This window comes from Poecilia reticulata, linkage group LG8 (genome assembly GCF_000633615.1).
Source record: "Poecilia reticulata strain Guanapo linkage group LG8, Guppy_female_1.0+MT, whole genome shotgun sequence".
NCBI classification, from domain to species: Eukaryota; Metazoa; Chordata; class Actinopteri; order Cyprinodontiformes; family Poeciliidae; genus Poecilia; species Poecilia reticulata.
In genome coordinates this window covers 6,502,493-6,520,999 of record NC_024338.1, presented here as the reverse complement: position 1 = coordinate 6,520,999, position 18,507 = coordinate 6,502,493, and the positions used below count along the sequence as shown (strand labels likewise).

The window sequence follows — 18,507 nt, the reverse complement described above, 5'->3', positions numbered from 1 at the left end:
CGTCCCGAGTCACTGAACACCCCCGTCTGAGGCCGCCCTCTTTGTACTCGTCACTCCTGACTTCATCTTCCTTTTTCCCTTTTGAACACGAGCTTTTGATCGGTGTTTCCTTCAGGACTTGAGTCCGACGTGTGCCATCATCTGCTCGTACACGGTCCAGGCCATGGCGGCCATCATGGTCCTCCTCAGGCACCGAGGAACCGCTCCCCTGAAGAAGCCTTCGAGGCCGTGAGCCTTGTTGGAGGAGACAAGAAAAACGATCAGAAAATGACGTCTGTATCGGGACTAGGGACRCACCGATCCATTTTTTTCACTTCCAATACCAATACCTGTATCTGAGGTTTAGCATACAGAAAAATAAAGCTGAATTGGCTTAAAATGTTTCTTTTTTTTTTTTTAACACAGACATAAATATACTGAATTACATATTTATCTGATAACTCTGCACCAGTGCAGCACACTTACTTAGCATGAAGCTAAGTCATTTTTCACCTTGTTTTGTATAATCTTTATTTGCTTTTAGCCAGATAAATTACTCGTTGTCCAGAGACAATAGATAAAAAAACAGCCTTTTGAAATGTTTGCGTGTATTGTCCCTACCAAATAAATTTAAAGGACTCTAATTACACCATTGTCCAATCTAGTTTTTTTGTTAAAATATTGGGAACAATGCAGGTGTTAATCGGATCAGTGCGTCTGTAATCAGGAGGAAGGTAGTTACCGTGTAGATGTATCTGACGGCCTCCGTCGTCCTCAGCTGGGGGTTCACCTGGACATGCGTCTTTACGACGTCGGCTGGCTGCGTGACCAGAGAGGCCAGAACACCGGCCAGAACCCCACAGCTGAAGTTAGCCACAGGAGCCGAAGGAGACGAACTGATCTCTTCAGGGGACCAAGGGGAACAAAATGCAGAATTAGCTGGATCAGAACAGAGAACTGTTACAGCTAAAGTAAATGTGTGTATTGATTTCCTCACCTTGCGGCAGCGAGGCCTTGGCCTGGCTGTAGAACATGACATAGATCCCAGAGAAAGGAACGTCTCTGAGCAGGGTGGCCATGAGGCCGGAGAACAGAGCGGCGGGGCCCTCGCTCCGACACACGCTGCGCAGCGCGCCGCTCACACTCACGTAGCTGTACCTGCCGCACTGGAGCACAAACACAAGCCGGMCGCTTTACAAATCGAATTCCACACCGAATCCCACAGCACGTCTACGTGTTAGGATTGTCATAGTCAAGCTAGCTTAGCTGCTCATTGGAAGTTTTTTAAATGAAAACTTCCAACTGACTGTTTTCTAGTTGTCATAGTGCTGACAATTAGTAGCAAAGCCATTTTTCTTTCATATGAATCACGTGCATACAAGATTTAGCATTTTATGTTGCCAACTTAACAGCTAAAGCCAATGACAGTCATTGTCAGCCAGCAGCTTTTTGCCCTCCATCTGGAGCTCGGGGTTGAGATCTTGCGTGTGAAATCATCTTTATATTTAGCAACATTTCAAACGAACAAAAAAAAACCCCAGACAAAATCGAAAACTGCGATCGGTTTCAGCCGGTAAACATCGCCCACCTCGAATCGCGTCTTGATGACAGTAATCGGCAACATCACAACCCCGGCCACGGTCCGGGCCCCGCCTCCCAGCATCACGGCCTGCGCCGCTCCCGGCCTGCTGTCCTGGAAGAAGTGCTGCTTCAGGGAGTGATAGGAGCTGAAGTAGATTCCCACTCCTGGGATGGTCCGGACGAACGACTGGAGCATCGGATGGAGAGGAGGAGGAAGAAGAAAGCATCTTTAGAGATCATCTTCCCTCCGTGTGACTCAACGGTTCACGTGGTGAAACGTTTCCAGCAGACTGACCGGAGAAATGCCCTTCCACAGCCCCAGCAGCCGCTCCGTCCGCACCACACCGAGGAGCACAGACGTCATGCCGACCCGACTCGACCTGAGGGGGGGGCGGGGGGAAAGAAGAAAGAAAGAAACGGAACAATCAGATAAGCAGGAAAACACTTGAGATGAGGTAAAACTATTGGAAATCAATCAAATTGATCAACTCACCCCGGCTGCATGCCACTCTGCGAGGTCTGCAGGCGGGTCTTGACCAGGTCCAGAGGCTGGAAGAGCAGGGTGGAGCAGGTCCCACTGAAGGAGCCACACACAAAGGCTTTGATAGCCGGGTGAGCCTGGCGGATCACGGGCAAGGAAGGTGAAATGATTTACAACGTAATAGAAGAAAATGTGCTTGCTTTCGGAGAACATCTGAGAAATGCTTCATGCGACAGATGAAGAAGAAGTRGAAAACCTTAATAGTGATGGTTGCAATGGGAAACTCACCAGTGACAGTTCCATAATGCTGGAGGGAATTTTCTGTCGTCACGTTCCAGAGCTCTTCAGAGAGGAGAAGTTACAGCYGGGAGTTTTTCCCTACAGTGGATGAATTGGGACACGTGCAGCGGTTTATATTCAYGGAGGTCATCTGACCAACACCGTGTTTCCCATTTGCGATCCACCCCAACACACTGCTATTTATTAACCAACTCAGAGATCATCATGATACCCATCAGCAAGARTCCAGGTCACAGCTAAAAGCCTTCTGTTAACCACAATTCAACAAATAAATATTTGTGTGTGAGATCATTTATATCACCTGAAATAACCAAAGCGGGAAAACATTTTCCTGTAKCATAATTTAAAAAMAWTTTTTTTAAGTCCATTTAATATTCCATCATTGGCACACAGAATGTCCTAATAGCCCACCACATACTACAGAAGCAGTCATTTTCAATTGCAATATTGCAAACATTATTTCCATGATTGGGATTCCATATATTGCAGTTGAAAATACATGCAAATGTTTCAATATTTGTGGAAATTTGTCAATAAAGTAATAAATGCAGAGTTTAAAAACAAATTTGAAGACAATCAAAATTATTGTAKTATTTTAACAATTTTAGAAGAATGTTCATTTACTAAAATATAATTAAAGTGTTGAGTTTATATTTCTCTGTCCTGAAATTATTTGATTTAATGGCTGTGGCTAAATAAATCTGCTAAAGTAATTACATGTCTTTAAAATTTTCATTAATGATTTCCAAATTTGGTATTATTCAAATTTCATCCATCCATTTTCTTCACACCCTTGTCCCTCAGTGGGGTCAGGAGGGTTGCTGGTGCCCATCTCCAGCTGACGTGGGTCACCCTGGACAGGCAGCCAGTCTGTCGCAGGGCAACACAGAGACAGACGGGACAAACAACCATGCACCCACACACTCATACTAGGGACAATTTGGAGAGGCCAATTAACCTGACAGTCATGTTTTTGGACTGTGGGAGGAAACCGGAGTACCCGGAGAAAACCCACGCAKGCACAGGGAGAACATGCAAACTCTTATTCAGATTTACATTTTCATATTTCTTAAACTTATTGATTTGTTTGTCCTGCATAGACGACCTGAAGGATGCAAACAGTTATAATAAATGTACAATGTAAGTGCATGTCAGCATAATAATTTGTTGTCTCTTATGGAAAAGAATGGCTAAAGTCTCCACAATTAGTTTTCTACTGGTATAAAAAACATATTTAAAAAAGATACTGACAATTTTCTTGCCTTAATTTTTTGCTGAAATATCTAGAAATTGACATTATTCACGTYAGAAMTATTTTTTGTTGTTGTTGTTGGTCCGTTTTTTAATRTAATAGAGAGAAAATAAAAATAAACCAACACCTGAAAATTACCGTGAAGGAAAGTCTTATGCTAAAACGCTCCTCAACAGTGGAGTTTTCTCACACTGTGGACTCCAGGAAAAAATAAAACCAAACACTGGCAGACTACAGTATCAGTAAAAAATAAATTCTCCCACCCGCCGACCATATCCTGGACGGAGGCAGAAGTAAAATCCCCTCACTGCAAACAAACGCTGACCTTTTTTCTGCTCTTTGCTTCCTGATTGAAAAACCGGCCGGCGCCGGTTTGGAGAAGAAACCGTGCTGAGAAGGCGCGTGCGGTTGTAAGTAGGCCCCGCCCATCAGCGAGGATTTTGGGATGTGATTGGGTCAAAAAGAAACATTTCTGTGTTACGTGTGAAATTTCACAATAATTGAGTTAAGAGACATTGTAGCATGGTAAAAGACACGGCGTCTGACGTCAAATTAAGCAAACATCTTTCTTCAAGCAGGTTAAAAATACTTAATCGGACTGGCTTTAAAACATTTCTAACCAATAAATAAATACTTTTAAMATTTCCTGSTCAGGTAATGCCTTCCCTATCCTATCAAAATATTATTTTTCCTTTGTGTGACTGACTAGGAAACTCATACAATCCTTAAAAGAAAAAACAGCTTTTAGAAAGAAACGTCTGAAGCGTCMCGGCCCAGTATGAACCAGCTGAGAGAGGTTTCTGCCGTCCAGCCGGTTCTGACCTGTTTATTCCCACATCAGCTTTTATTSCAGACCATTACTGCCCTCTGCTGTTGAGAACAAAGTCCTCATGAACCCTGAACCTTTTCACATCTCGACCACTAATTTCAGAACTTGATCCGATATACCAGCAGAATGTGGGGCACAATAGTAACATAATGAAAACAAAACAAACTGGCAATATTTTTACTTTTTTGAGTCAATACTGTGGAAACACCTTTCATTATAATCATGGTTGTCCTTTGGGGTCTTTAGCAGTGTTACATACATGGACTGAAATGGTTGCTCATCTGTATCTCCAAGTTCAGTCAAACTGGACARAGGAGTTTTCTTATTTACATGTTACCATAGATTTTTAAATTTGCTTATGGCCCRACTCATTCCAATAGAGAATATTGTGATCTAAACAATTTYATTGTGGATTTTGTTACGTTAGTTTAAAGTCCTTTGCTGCATTCAAAAGATTTTCTTCTGGTATTGTCCTGCATTTAACTGGATGCATCTTTCTTGAAATCTGACCAGATTCCTTGAGGCTGTTTGGAATAAAAAATAAAATAAATGATCAGATTTCTAAAGGTGACCTGTTATGCGTCCTTAAACACTTTGGGATAGGTTTTTAGGGTCATCAAAACATGTTGATTGCATTTCCTGAACCAAATCATTCTTAACGAGGTGTTAGTTTGGTCAGGTCTGGATGTTTACAGAGTCTCGTCACTTTAACTCCATGTAAGCTGCTGCTGGCCRCGACCCCAACTTAACGTTTACACTCGCACGTGAGCAATTATACAACCAGACCTCTTTGAAAAGCAGAAGTGGGGTCTCCTGAACAACCAAAACAATGCATCAAGTGGTTTCTGATGGCAAGTTGACGAGAAAACACTCGTCTTTTCCAGCAGCCATTGTACAATGCATACAGCAATTTTTGAATTGGCTCATTTTCCAGATAAAAAAAACAATAAAACAAAAACATTGCCAAAAACTGGTTAGGTGTTTTTTTGGAAGCACTTGGGCTATTTTTTATTTTTTTTTCCAGAAGCAGTAGAAACCCAAATGAAAGTACAAAAATGTGAACAATGTACAAAAACAGGACGAGATGGCAGTTTAGAAAGCATCTTTATTTGCAATATCATAATTGACCACATGACATCCATGCCAGAGTTGCGGTGATAAACGTTACAAAATAACTGGTGGACATTATTTTTTAAAAATCCTTTTTTTTCTTTTGGATCGCCTTTGTTTAGTAGGTACGAAATCTGCAATCTTTCRAATTATGAGTCGTTATTTTGGAAGTAACAACACAATTCTCTCACTTTCCAGCAGTGTGAGCCAAAAGGTGACCCTGGGCACAGCCTGTGAGGGGCTTCACGTCGCGATATCTCCACCAGATTGCATGCAAACACAATCTCTTATCCRTCCCACACAGCTGCCAAGCTGTAGAGTATCAAAGAATCTCCCTCCCTCTTATATCTGCCTTTGGTTCATCTCTCTTRGCAAGCTGTGCCCTAAGAATACAGTGTGTGCTGCGAGTCAAAAAAAACAAACAAACAAACAAAAAAAAAAGCTACCCTATCATTTATACTTCACCCTGAACATACGAAAAACACTGATGGCGAGAAAAACGACAATCAATGTACGTCCAGAAAGCAAAAACAAACAGCCGTGAACCCTGCCAAGTAGGTGTCAGTTGCATTTAAGGCTTTTTATAGTGTGTGTTGGCAGTGTGTGTGCGCGCATGGTCACTCAAAGACTTCAAAGCTGCATCTTTGCCGTTTTGTTGGAACTCCACAAACGCAGTGGTACGTCATTTAGGTTCATAACTYTTCTTCTGTCTCAGTGCAAAATTAAGAAAATTTCAGCGCACCAATTAAACACTTTCTGGACGTCTCCGGTCGACTACACGTACAAAATATTCTCGGCCAAAACATCGAAACRAGCGCTAATCGTAGCTAGGCGTGTCGAGTACATTTCAGGATATTGCATAAATCTTTATGAACCTCGAAGAAGAGGGACAAATGAGCATGATACACATGAAGCATTTTCCATTCTTAGCCATTATTATAAACTAAACAAAAAGAATGTCTGCATAATAGAAACTTCTACTTGATATTTACTTTGGTCCCCTTCCATGTAATTGGATTCATTCTTTTATTTTCCCTTCTATTAGAAAAATAAATCCTAAATCAGGTCTATTACAAGTCTAAATTTTCCTTATAAAAATAGTTACTTTTCCCAGAGAATGAAAAAGGAAGTGATGAAAGAAATTGAGCCAAAAAAAAAATGAATGTGAGAGTGTGTTGGAATAGCGATTGTCTACGTTTACTGGCGTGTAGCTGTTATGGATGCATAGTTTGATCCTGTTCGGATAGATCGGACTGAACTTGGACTGAGCAGAATCCCTGCCTATAGTCTGGACATGATTTTCTTTCTTCTTTACAGTATTTGCTGCTCTTTCTGGTTAGGATTCAGCGTGGAGGAGGCGAGTGGCAGAGGGGCCGGAGGATGGGGCCCTTCAAGCTTGGGGCTCCGGGGCTTCGGTCTTGGGCTCAGCTTCCTCATCGCTCTCCACGTTTTCCACGCGAGGGACAGTACGGCGAGTTACACTGAAGGGCAAGTCGCCACGYCTGGAACAGAAAGTTAAAGTTAGGAAAAGCTAATCAGGTCTATAAAAAGGAACGTGTGTTAAGGTCAAGGGTCGGGGGCCAAATCTGGCCCGCTGCAGCTTTTTATGCGGCCCTCATGAAATCCATTCAAAATCAACAGATCACTGCATTCTTTTGCTCTACTGAATAGATGTGAGTTTATTGCAAATTTTCCTCAAAAAAGGTCAAAAACATTGGGCTTCAGTGATGCCAACTCCCACCTGCAGGTGGCAGTGTTTCTTGTTCAACACTGCTGCTATTCTCTATGAAAGCATGGAGAATACAAAAATAAATACAAGTTTGACTTCATAAGTGCAAATTTTGCAAAATTATTTTTAATATATTTCAAAATTTGCACAAAACGAGAAGAAAAAAAAAATGTAATCCTGGAGGGACTGATCAATGTGAAAACGTCCAATATTTAATTTTAACTATTTACCAAATGCAGAGAGCTATTCATTAAAATGTTAACAGGATAAAGAGTTTTATCAATAGATTCCAGCACAACCGGCCATTTAAGAACGTTCATGATCTACATACGGCCCAGAATGAAAATCTAAGGTATAACCTSCATCAGTGATCTCTTGTTTTGTGACATGATGTTGCTGCTGACTGAGTCGTGCGTCGTCGTGGTCTTCCTACCTCAGCTTGCTCTTGAGGGAGGCCACCTCKCGGTTCATGGCGTCTGCAGACTCCGTGGCGTCCTCCAGCTCCCTCTGGAGCTTCCTTCGGTTGGCGTTGGCCCTCTGGGCCTCCTCCTCGGTCTCCTCCAGTTGGCGCTTCAGCTGCTTCATGCGAGAGTTCAACTTGTCCGCCTGGAAAGGAGAAATTAACTCTGATGATGTTGGAWAAACAAAAGCATTTATTCRACATCGRTGCAAAGCCCCTCCATTATGCCTGCGGTCTAGTTAAAGGGAGGCTAAGCTAACGTTTTCAAAACAGTTAAATGTGTTTCAGAGGAAGTGGGAGGCGGACCTGGTCCTTGTGCTGCTCTGCACTGCGCCTCTCGTCATCCACCTGCAGGATGACTTCCTTCAGCTTCTTCTCGGTGCGTCTCACCAGTTTGGTGGCAGTCTGCCTCTCCCTGAGGAAAAGCACGGCATTAGTAGAAGTGCAGAAATTTTTATTTTAAGTTGGTTCCTTAGGGAATCACAATTCCTAGTCCTGAGTAAACTGCATATTGCATTACGTGTCTACTTWGAAAATTTTTTTTATTTAAGAAAATTCAGCGTTTGAAAAGTTGAATATTTGCTAGGCAGAAGTCAGAAATTTTKTAATTAATYAATTTGTTCARATCGGMCACRTTTCCACACCTGGTTTCGATGTCCAGCTGCTCCTCCAGCTGGGCAATCTTTGCCTCCAGGGCGGCCATGTTGGCTTTGTACTTGGACTTGACGGTTCCCTCGAGCTCCTGCAGCTTCAGCTTCAGCTCCTTGTTCTGGCGCTCCAGCTGGCTGCGCGCGCCCTCCAGCCGCTGGGAGGTGCTGCGCTCTGCGGTCAGCTCCACGTTGATCTGGTCGGTCTAAAGAGGAGACAAACCGGTTGGGTTTGAACTGGTCCAGTCTGGGTGAAAGGCGACCGTTAAAGCACAGACGGACCTGCAGCATGGACTTCTTCAGCCGGTCGTTGATCAGCTCCGTGTTGCACTGCTCCTCCTCCAGCTCCTCCTCCAGCTGGGTGATGCGAGCCTCCAGCCGCCTCCTCTCCTCCGCAGCCTGAGCGCTGAGGGGAAACGGATCAGAGGTTCAGAAACACAGACTATGAAGGAAAGTYGAGCTCGTTTTGACAGGAGTCGTACTTCTTGGCAGCCTGGTTGTTGATTTCGTCCTGCAGCTCGTCTCTCTCCTGCATGGCCTGTCGCTTCACTCGCTCTGCTCCTGCCAGCTCCTGAACGATGGTGGAGGAATTAAAAAAGACACATCAGTAATCAGCAGGCGGTTGGTGGTAGGCGAGCTGGACACCTGGTGTTTTCACCGACCTCCTGCATCTGGATCATGTCGGCCTCCATGGCCTTCAGCTTCTTCTCCGTCTCCTTGCTCTGGGCCAGGATCTCGTCTCTGGACATGCGAGTGTCCTCCAGCTCTCGGAGCAGATCCTTCATCTGAGCCTGAGGATTACAAAAAAATTWWAAAAAGTTCAAACTGAGGTCCTGGGGAAACACGTTTAATAGCTTTAGGGTTTAGTAGCTGCGCTCACTTGAAGCTTCTTGAGCTGCTTCAGGGCCTCGTCGCGGTTCTTGTTGGCCGTGTCGATGGCGGCCTCCAGTTCCTTCAGGTCCAGCTCCAGCTTTTTGCGTGCCGCCACGGCGGCAGATCGCTGCTTCCTCTCGTCTTCCAGCTCCATCTCCATCTCACGCACCTACAGGGGTCACATCCACTGATGTTAGCCACAAGAAATGTGAAGCCGTTGCCTATAACCACGATTAACGACCAAAAGTAGTTTTCATATCTGGTTGCGTTACAACCCGTTTTCCTGACCCGTCTGCTGCGCTGCCTTGGTTTTCACAGCATGGCTAATTAACTTTATTCTCATATTATTTTGATTTTGTTGTCATTCAACTTCATTCTTATGACTTTATTCTAAATCATAGAAAATACACGCTTTTAGATTTTTATATTTGTAGTAAAAAAAAGTTGAAAATCATATTGATTAGTCAAATCAGAGAGAATCTCAGTCAAACCCAGTGAAACTTGCTGTTATATTGTGACCAAACATGAAAAGTTGAGGAGTAGAAACATCAGCCGGGCTGCGTTTYTGTCAGTGACCCAGGGACGGACGGACAGACCTGTTTGACCAGAGCTCTCTTCTTCTCCTCTCCCATCTCGTCGCGCCCTGCCAGGTCTCTCTCGTACTGGGCCTTCATGGCCTGCATGTTGACCTCCAGACGCAGCTTGGCGTCCTCCGTGGCCTGCAGCTCGTCCTCCAGCTCCTCCAGCTGWGTCCTCATCTCCTCCAGCTGCTGCTCCATGGCACGCTTGGACTTCTCCAGCTCGTGGACCTGCAGAGCACAGGCAGGTGGAGAGTTAAGGCTGGATTTTGCGAGAAGGAGAAGTTAGCCGGTGAAAATTATTATTATTATTTTTTTAAACTTACGTTCTTGCCCACGTCATCCTTAGATGAAACCAGATCCTCCATTTCGGCGCGCAGCAGCTTGTTGTTGCGGTCCAGCTCCTCCTTGACATCCATCAGAGATTCCAGTTCTCGGGTCAGAGCCAGAGCACGGGTTTCTTTCTCACGTGCCTCAGCTTCGGCTCGGTCTCGCTCCTCCGCGTAGCGCGCAGAGATGTTCTTCTCCTCTGCGAGCATCTGGAAACGACAGAAAGCCAACGGTTACGGCTTCGATCCTCAAYGGAAACCCTGGCGCTTCCTGCTTTGGCGTCTCTCGTCAACCTGGTCAAACTTCTTCTGCTTCTTCTCCAGGTTGGAGACGATCTGCCGGAGGTGGTCCTGGTCCACCAGCAGGTCGTCCAGCTCCTGTTGCAGACGCGTCTTTGTTTTGTCCAGCTTGTCGAACGCGGCGCATTTCTCCTCCAGCCGCTGGTTGGTGCCCTCCAGGTCCCTCTGCAGTCTCTTCTTCCCCTCCTCGGCGGACTCCAGGGAGCCGGCGTCCTGCTCCACCTTCTTCCTCATGTCAGCAAGCTGCAGAGAGACGTTGCTCGTTTGTTATTGGTGCGACCGGTACACTGGTGTTGAAACACTTGAATAACATCGTCAGTAGAAAGTTTGCTCCAGCAGCTGATTGGTGCGTCTCACCTGAGCCTGCACTGTCTGAAGCTGCCGCTCCACATTCTTCTTGGCTTCCTCCTCTTCCTCCAGCTGCTCTTTCAGGTTGTTCTGTTCGTCCTCCAGCTGCCGCAGACGAGTGTTGAGGGAGAGCTTCTGACGCGTCTCTTCTTGGAGGAGTTCCTGTGGCACAGCAAGACACAAACTTTGACTTAACAGTTGCATGATGACGTATGTAAAGCTTAAGCTTTCAGACTCATACAGCATCTGGCAAAGTGAAGGTAAAGAAAATAATGCTCAGCATTGCTTGCGGTGTACCCCACAGGTGAGTACTTGGTCTGTTTATTATACATAAATGATATTTCTAAGGTTTGAGACATACAAAGTGGGCATTATATGCAGACGATTATTTGTTCTGATAAAAATCTAGAGGAATTGCCGAGTTGTCTGTTTAGAAATGTGTTGGAAATAGAAAAAAGATTGCAAGCTCAGAGATAGTGATGTGAAGTCTGTTGGCCTTTCACCCAGTCAATATGGAATGCCTATTGTGTCGAAATACGAAGTTGAACTTTAAAGAATGATCTTCCGTCCAAAATAATAATAATAAAAAAAACGTATAAAAAATGTTTAAGTTAAAACATAATATTTATTTATTATGTTTATTTTCTTTTTATCAGTATTATTTCTATAACGCATCAACATGTAGGCCTGTAACAATAAATTTAGCTGGATGATAAATTGTCCCAGAAGTTATTGCGATAAACAATAATATTGCTGTTTTGAGATAATTTTCAAGTAATATAATTATAATGGCATGATGAAGCAAGTATAAATTCTCAAAGATCAATGAACTTTAAATGAACATTTAACTCTGGRACTGGAAGACATTTTAAATATCCAAATTAACAAAACAAAATGAATTATGAAGTCTGTAAATAAAATTATCCTTTAAAAAAAGGCTAATAGAGACCASAGCACCAGACTGAAGACTTTTGTCATCCAGTTTTTTTGATACAAAGAGAAAAWCGATAAATCATGCAAATGGAAATTTAGAGAATTTCAATTTATCCTGCAATTAACTGATTTAATCGCAGGATAATTGCAAGCCTATAAACGCGTGTTAAATAAGGCCACATCAGCCTGTAGGTACTGGAGGAGACAGTTTGCAAACATCTTACTACAGTACTTTTAACAGCTGTAGTTTCTTTCTGAGCTGCTGGGTCAACTCTGTCTGCAGCTACGTTTGGTTCTGCCATGTTGTACCTGGGCGTCCTGCAGCTGGGATTCCACAGCTGAGAAGTCTTTACTGGCCTTTATGGATTTGCCCTCAGCCTCGCTCAAAATGCCGCTAACATTGTCCAGCTCAGCCTGCGGAGAAATGAAAAGAAAGGACAAACTTTAGTAGATTGTAGAAGTGAGTTTTACCTTGTGTCAGTGATCATACGGCGTATTTGATGAATACCAGGGTTAATCATTTGGAAAGCGGTGGATCCAGAAACGTACCTGCACTTTAGCCAGTTTCTCAGCCAGCTCCACCCTCTGGCGCTCGGCCTCAGAGTATTTGGCCTGCAGCTCCTGTGTCAGTCCTTCGGCCTTCTTCCTACGGTGCTCGGAGTCGGTCTTGCCCTGCATCAGCGTCTGCAGCTCGATGGTCARCTCGTTCTTCTCAGACTCCAAGGCTTGTTTGGCCTTCTCCATCGACACTTTGTTCTGCRGGGGAAAAAACAGAAAGTCAGTGGTTGTTAAGAAGATACAAGRGGAGAAAGAAAGAGCAGAAGGAGAGTGTACCCTCTTCGCCTGCTCCAGTTGCTCGTTAAGCTCGTCGAAGGCCTGGCTGTGCTTCTGCCTCATCTCAGCCAGCTGATGCTCGTGGACTCGGGCTTCTTCCTCCAGGCTCTTCTTCAGGTGAGTCACCTCCGTCTCACGTTTGGTCCTGTATTAGCAGCGGCAGAAGAGARCARGCTTATGAGAAGATCAATGCCTTCAAGAGACGCTTCACTTTCACAAAACCAAACGAGGTCAGCGACTTTCAGGCCGCCAAGAGCCTCTTGGTGCCCTGAAGGCCCTGACCCATTTTTTTCCATYGCAACTACAAATTCCAAGTAGAAAAGGCTGAAACTTAAGAACCGCAATTAAACGTGCAGCGACGTGATCCTCCTACTTCATTGAAAAATCTGAGTTTTTTATAAATTGGCATGTTTCCATTAAGCAAATTTCCCACCATAAGGCGAATGGGAACTGAAGCAGTCTTCCTACCTGAGCTCCTGCATAGCYGCTGTAGAGTCCAGGGTGTCCTCCAGCTCCGTCTTCAGRGCCTCCAGTTCCTCCCCCAGGTCCCTGCGGTGTTTCTCGGCCTTCACGCGGGCCTGCTTCTCCAGCTCCAGGTCCTCTTGCAGCTCGGACAGCTGAGCCTCCAGCTCTCTAATCTTCTTCTGAGCCATGTTCTTCTGGGCGGCCTCCTCCTCGATTCTTAACAGAAGACATTCACAACAAAGTTTAATGAACTGAGGCAAAAAGGTGATGGGTTTTGCGCAGAGGCGACGTTCAGAGCTCAAGCGGACCTGGCCAGGGCGGCCTGCAGCTCCTCCTCCTTCTTGGCCAGCTGGGCGCGCAGCTCGGCGATCTGAGCCTGGAGCTCGGCGATCTGGTCGTGCGTCTCGGTGAAGTCGCCCTCCAGCTTGCGTCTGTTCTTCTCCAGCTCCTGACGCGCCTTCTCCTCCCGACGCAGCCGATCTGAACACGAGGTGATCGATTATTGATTAGAAATTATAGAAATTATACCACCTTGGACTAGGACTGTGCGATAAAGCCATGATATCAAACTGAATTTTTTGTTTTTTAAGATAAAAATTTTGGAAAATMTGGATTTTTWWAAATTGCTCAAATTAAATTTCTGAACTTTCAGAAGCTATTCTCAGGCTTGAACTAAATGAACCAAAATAAGTTCACTGTTATACATCATCATTTATTCCTGTTAGTATTCGACATTCTACAGCAGGGACAAAGTGAACTAAAATATAACAAAACTTTAGCTTTCACAAATAATTATATTGGTGATTCCAACTGACCTAAAATAAGAAAAGCTTAGTCTGATTTAACTTTAAGATAAGAAAAAATAATGTCTCTCATTATTAGGTGATAAAAATTTCTGGTTTTAATTGTAAAATAATGTTTCCGTATTTAGGCTTTTAATAAAACATTCGATTGCACTTAATTACAAAGYTGTGAAGTTTGAATGTTGAACAATTTYAAGGACTTTATGCAGAAATCAAGCAGAGCTCATTCAAATTCAAGCCTTTTCAAGGATTTCAAGCACCCTGRTCCTAAATGTTTCTCCTACCTTCCAGGTCTGTGATCATGGCCTCGTGTTTCGTCTTCAGTTTCTGTAAACTCTTGGATTTTTCCTCCTCCTCTGCCAGGTTGGTGGTGAATTCAGAGATTCTCTCTTCCATCAACTTTTTCTCCTGGATGAGGAGAAAAAAAAAGTTAATAAAATTGTGACGTGACAAAAAAAAAATTTAAATCAGCCAGCACAGCATATTAGTTGTGAAGACACTRATGACAACGTTCAAACACTTTTCCAGTAAGTCGTGTCTCTGCCATTACTACATTTARCAGCAGGTACAAGAGATTGATCAACAGCGCTAAGACCTGCCCTCCTGGCTCTGATTGGTTGTTTTTGGTCGGGTGAAGCATTTTTCTTCAGACAGCAATAGTTAYATGCTGCAGCTTTAAATGGTCAATTTGATGACCTTCAAATCAACTCCACTRGACTTGGTTATCAGGAGAAAATATGCCAGAATGCAAACCTTGAGCAGTTTGTTRTTCTGATCGTCGAGAACCATGACGCCCTCTTCGATCTTCTTCATCTTGGCCTCCAGAGTGACCTTCTCCAGCTGCAGCTTCTGCCTGGCTGCCTCCTCTTCATCCAGCTGCTGCTCCAGGTCCTGTTGGCACATCCGTGAMGGGATATTTGATGAGGCAGATCAGAGCCTGAGGAACCGCCTAGCAGAACTGTTTCTTACGGAGATATTCTGCTGCATCTTCTTCTTCTCGGTAGCCAAGTGCGACGCGCGCTCTTCCTCCTCCTCCACGCGCGCCTCCAGGTCGTGGAGGATCTCCTCCAGCTCTTGCTTCTTGGCGGCCAGGCGGGCTCTCATCTCCTCGGCCTCGGCGCAGAGCTCTGTCTCGGCCTGCAGCTGCTCCTGCAGGGCCATCTTCTCGGCATTCAGCTGGTAAACGGCAATAGACGATTTCGTGGTTAGCCTTTATCAACCGTGAGCAGTTGCGTATAGTGTTTTTTTCTTAAAAGCTATACCTGTTGATGTTTTTCCTCCATCTCCTGGAGCTGCTGCTCAGTTTGCAGGTGCCTCTCCTTCACCTTATGCAGCTCTTCATCCTTGGCCTGCATCTCCTCCTCCTGCCGGCTGACTTGAAGCAGAGGCTTCACCTAACAGGGGAAAAGGAAATGTTTATATCCAGAAGAGTGAGAAAAGAAGAAAGCAAAGTTTAATCAGTAGGAYGTTTCTTTGASGGTTACCTTGGTGAAGAGTCGCCACCACTGCCAGTTCCTCAGTTTAAGATAAGCAGCACAGTTCCTCTGAATCACCTTCATGGCMGTCAGCTGCTGCTGTCGCTTTGCAAAAGCCCTGCAAACAAAACGCTGCCCATCAGAAACATTCACACACTACAACAAATCATCATCAGTAATCCCAACAATCACAAATTTACAACACGACTTGGGATTTTTAGATGTTTAGAGGAAATGGGATAAAGAGGAGGAGAGTCGTTAGTTAGCCGCGTTATGACTTCTTAACGAGCTGCAATCTGTCATCGGAGTGTAGTTTTCTGTCTCGTTAAAACAAACTCTTGTTAAAACGAGATATAAAACTCGTCTTGTTGGATCGACAAGCTTTGTTAAAATAACAGCTCCTGGATTTAATGCCACGCTCTGGAAGTTAAACTTCTGTACAAAAACTTAAACTCAACTCAGTTATCCTAAAACTATCATTTTTACAGAAACCTCAAAGTTTTTAGTAAAGATTCTGACATTTTTTGGCTGATTTTTGATCCTCTGATAGCAGAATTGCTATAATCAAGTATTGTTAAAATTTTTACAGCCTGTATAGTTCAATACCTGCTGAGCACAGAGGTGGCAGTGTCATACTGAGGCTCTGATTCATTAAAAACATTTGACTCCATGTAAACTGGTTTAGGAATGAATAAAGCGGCTCTTGTCTGACTTGCGGGCCACGTAGCCTCGGCACCAGGCCTGGAAGCTGATGATGATGTCGGTGATCTTCATGTCCCTCTCCTCCTCCAGGTGAGCCAGGACTCCGGCCCTGAAGAACACTTTGCTCTGGCCAATGCGGTACAGGTTGGCATCCAGCTCCAGAGACTGGATCTGATATTAAAAAGAAGAAAACAATCGCTAAGTCTGACCGCAGAGGAACATGGGAATTRTAAATCTATGTCTGCAGGAATCCCACCATGAGGACGCAGGCCTGCTTCCCGTCCATRAAGCCCTTGGGAATGGCGTTTGGAGTCAGGATTTCATACCTGAGAAAAAGAACATTTATTCATCTCTATACTCTCCTCATCTGCTCAAACAATAAATAAATAAATAAATAAATAGTGGTGCCTTACCTCTGTCTGAACTCCTGGAAAACAATGCGGTTGGGGAATCCCTGCCTACAGATACGGATCCCCTCCAGCACTCCGTTACACCTGAGCTGGTCCAGAACCAGGTGGGGGTCCAGCTTTCCAGCCTGAAAAGACAGAGCCATGCTGGTCAATCTGCATGTTTGGCCCAGCTTGTGAAGTTATTTGTGTATTTAAATGTGCTGTACTGGTGCAGAGTTATCAAATAAATGTGTCATTCAGTACATTTATGCACGTGTTAAAAAAAACAACTTTTTAGTCAATTCAGCACTGATTTTCTGCATCAGATTGGTATCGGCCAATACTAAACCTCAGATATTGACATTGCTCTTGCAAGTGAAAAAAGTGGATCAGTGCATCTCTAGTAAATACAAATCAAACTACACAATTATTATGTAAAAAAAAATTTACCCAACAGATGTAGCATTATTAATCTGTCACATACATATTTCAAAATCTAAATGCATGTTGTTTATCTGAGAGGACATGTGACGAACTTTTGAAAATGATATGTATAATTAAGACATTTAGAAAAGAAAAAAAAAAATCAATGTTACCATAATTCATACATACCTTCTTCTCGTGGTTGGGAATGATGCAGCGAACAAAGTTGGGGTTGGTGTTCCTCAGTGTGGCCATGAGTTTGGACAGCTGCTCCTTGTAGAGCTGGCCCACAGTGCGGAACATGCCYTTACGGGTCTTAAAGGCACCTGGCATCTCGGACATGCCGGACACTTTGTCCAGGCCCACGATGCGGTCCACTGGAAAGGAAAACACCGTGGAGGGAAAAAAAAGAAAAACATGCTTTATGTTTAACCTCAAATCAATTTCAGGTGGTCTGAATGTCTAACCAGGCAAACTCAAGGCAAATGCACATCACAAGGAATAATGAAGAGGACCGTTGTCTCAGGTTGTCTCAAGAAGACACACACCGGACCACAGGAGGTGGCTTACAGAACCAGAACCACTAGAACACCACACAAACGGCGAGTATATGCAAAAGAAGGACAACAGGCCAGGCACAGAAGCCAGTGAAGCCAGAAGGATAACACACCATGACAAAAAAAATAAAACTGAATCAATATATTTAATGCAGTGACTTAAAGAGATCTGTCAACTGTAAACGATGACAGTTTGTTTATCGGAGTGAAAACTATGTGCGATGGCAGATTTGAATGTGTATGTGTGCCAAAGGTGGTGACAAAACCAAACCCATGCAGTATATACCCATTGCTGCACTGTTGCAGTACCCAAGACCAACACCAGGGGTCCCCACACAACGCTATCACACAGAGGGAGAAAAGGAAAGTCCAATGAAAAAGCAACAACAATCCAGAGATCATTACAGAGTTGCTTTTTTAAGGCCAGTAGTTCATATTTTCAGTATGGGATGAATAAAAAAAAAAGTCGTTTTTAAAGTTTTCTTTATGGCTAAAAATAATTGAGACATGAAACAAACAGGGGGGGAAATAGTAAGAAAAAATCTGTTTCACCTGAATCAAAGTGCAGAATAGGAAAACGTTGGTAAAAATAAGCTCTCTGACAATGCTGTACCTCTGAGAGCCGACAGAAAAAAGAAAAAAAAAGAAAAAAAAAAAGACAGACGAGAACGGGGCCAAACGGAGGAAGAAACGGACAAACGACCAGCGGAGGTTTGACAAAAAGGTAAAGACAGAGGCCAAGAACCGGACAGTAAAAAAAGTGAGAACTATGAACAGTTTAGAGAAAAGACCTSACCCTACTGAAGCCACGTCCACCTAAACTCACCGTCCCTCCAGAGCTCAGACACAAACTTGTCGGTGGACTGGTTGAGGAGCGTGGCGACGTTGTCGTTCAGGGGGTCCATGTTCTTCATCAGCCACTCATCCGCTTTGTAATCCACCTGACAGGAAACACATCATCAGGAAATCTCAAGCACGGTTTATGGCTTTGGTTTTTGAGGGTTTAATGTTTGGAAAAATTTGGTTTCCATAGTTCAGAGTGATGTCAGCAGGCCCAGAGCTGCCATTTTGTTTGACAAGGGTGTTTTACATTTGTAACAGAAATGCAGCTAGTGTCGACATGGTAAAAG

At 44.0% G+C, this 18,507-nt stretch overlaps 2 protein-coding genes across 6 annotated transcripts in view; both read right to left on the bottom strand.

The window, feature by feature from the left end:
* Positions 1 to 6: 6 nt before the first annotated feature.
* On the bottom strand, positions 7 to 4,004 carry LOC103468363 (solute carrier family 25 member 38-B-like). 4 transcript variants are annotated; one of them, XM_008415403.2, is made up of 8 exons: positions 3,919 to 4,004; positions 2,330 to 2,419; positions 2,054 to 2,178; positions 1,856 to 1,940; positions 1,568 to 1,747; positions 977 to 1,145; positions 722 to 882; positions 7 to 234 (listed from the first exon to the last, which is right to left on the bottom strand). In XM_008415403.2, the coding sequence occupies exons 2-8, from the start codon at positions 2,342 to 2,344 to the stop codon at positions 112 to 114; spliced, it is 858 nt and encodes a 285-aa protein (XP_008413625.1). In that variant the 5' UTR covers positions 2,345 to 2,419; positions 3,919 to 4,004; the 3' UTR covers positions 7 to 111. The 4 variants fall into 4 exon arrangements, with proteins under 4 accessions (XP_008413625.1, XP_008413627.1, XP_008413626.1 ...); XM_008415405.2 differs by lacking the exon at positions 3,919 to 4,004 and adding an exon at positions 3,721 to 3,901; XM_008415404.2 differs by lacking the exon at positions 3,919 to 4,004 and adding an exon at positions 3,732 to 3,901.
* Positions 4,005 to 5,507: 1,503 nt separating this feature from the next.
* The window catches only part of LOC103468362 (myosin-9), a 35,486-nt gene continuing 22,486 nt past the window's right edge, over positions 5,508 to 18,507 (bottom strand). For both annotated transcript variants that reach the window (XM_008415401.2, XM_017306347.1), the window contains 27 exons: positions 18,204 to 18,318; positions 17,010 to 17,197; positions 16,422 to 16,543; positions 16,265 to 16,334; positions 16,019 to 16,179; positions 15,316 to 15,424; positions 15,094 to 15,225; positions 14,801 to 15,007; positions 14,585 to 14,722; positions 14,116 to 14,239; positions 13,337 to 13,508; positions 13,032 to 13,244; positions 12,564 to 12,708; positions 12,279 to 12,485; positions 12,039 to 12,143; positions 10,806 to 10,958; positions 10,443 to 10,691; positions 10,146 to 10,358; positions 9,838 to 10,050; positions 9,249 to 9,410; positions 9,031 to 9,159; positions 8,851 to 8,939; positions 8,651 to 8,774; positions 8,366 to 8,574; positions 8,028 to 8,136; positions 7,695 to 7,867; positions 5,508 to 7,034 (listed from right to left, as the gene is read on the bottom strand). In XM_008415401.2, coding sequence (XP_008413623.1) covers positions 6,923 to 7,034; positions 7,695 to 7,867; positions 8,028 to 8,136; positions 8,366 to 8,574; positions 8,651 to 8,774; positions 8,851 to 8,939; positions 9,031 to 9,159; positions 9,249 to 9,410; positions 9,838 to 10,050; positions 10,146 to 10,358; positions 10,443 to 10,691; positions 10,806 to 10,958; positions 12,039 to 12,143; positions 12,279 to 12,485; positions 12,564 to 12,708; positions 13,032 to 13,244; positions 13,337 to 13,508; positions 14,116 to 14,239; positions 14,585 to 14,722; positions 14,801 to 15,007; positions 15,094 to 15,225; positions 15,316 to 15,424; positions 16,019 to 16,179; positions 16,265 to 16,334; positions 16,422 to 16,543; positions 17,010 to 17,197; positions 18,204 to 18,318 — 4,143 coding nt within the window. In that variant the 3' untranslated portion in view covers positions 5,508 to 6,922. The remainder of the gene's footprint in view (positions 7,035 to 7,694; positions 7,868 to 8,027; positions 8,137 to 8,365; positions 8,575 to 8,650; positions 8,775 to 8,850; positions 8,940 to 9,030; positions 9,160 to 9,248; positions 9,411 to 9,837; positions 10,051 to 10,145; positions 10,359 to 10,442; positions 10,692 to 10,805; positions 10,959 to 12,038; positions 12,144 to 12,278; positions 12,486 to 12,563; positions 12,709 to 13,031; positions 13,245 to 13,336; positions 13,509 to 14,115; positions 14,240 to 14,584; positions 14,723 to 14,800; positions 15,008 to 15,093; positions 15,226 to 15,315; positions 15,425 to 16,018; positions 16,180 to 16,264; positions 16,335 to 16,421; positions 16,544 to 17,009; positions 17,198 to 18,203; positions 18,319 to 18,507) is intronic.

Coding starts and splice junctions, on each gene's coding strand:
- LOC103468363 (XM_008415403.2), bottom strand. Junction 1,748..1,855: donor TGTGGAAGGGCATTTCTCCG/GTCAGTCTGCTG, acceptor CCGATGCTCCAG/TCGTTCGTCCGGACCATCCC. Junction 235..721: donor CCGTCAGATACATCTACACG/GTAACTACCTTC, acceptor TCCTCCAACAAG/GCTCACGGCCTCGAAGGCTT.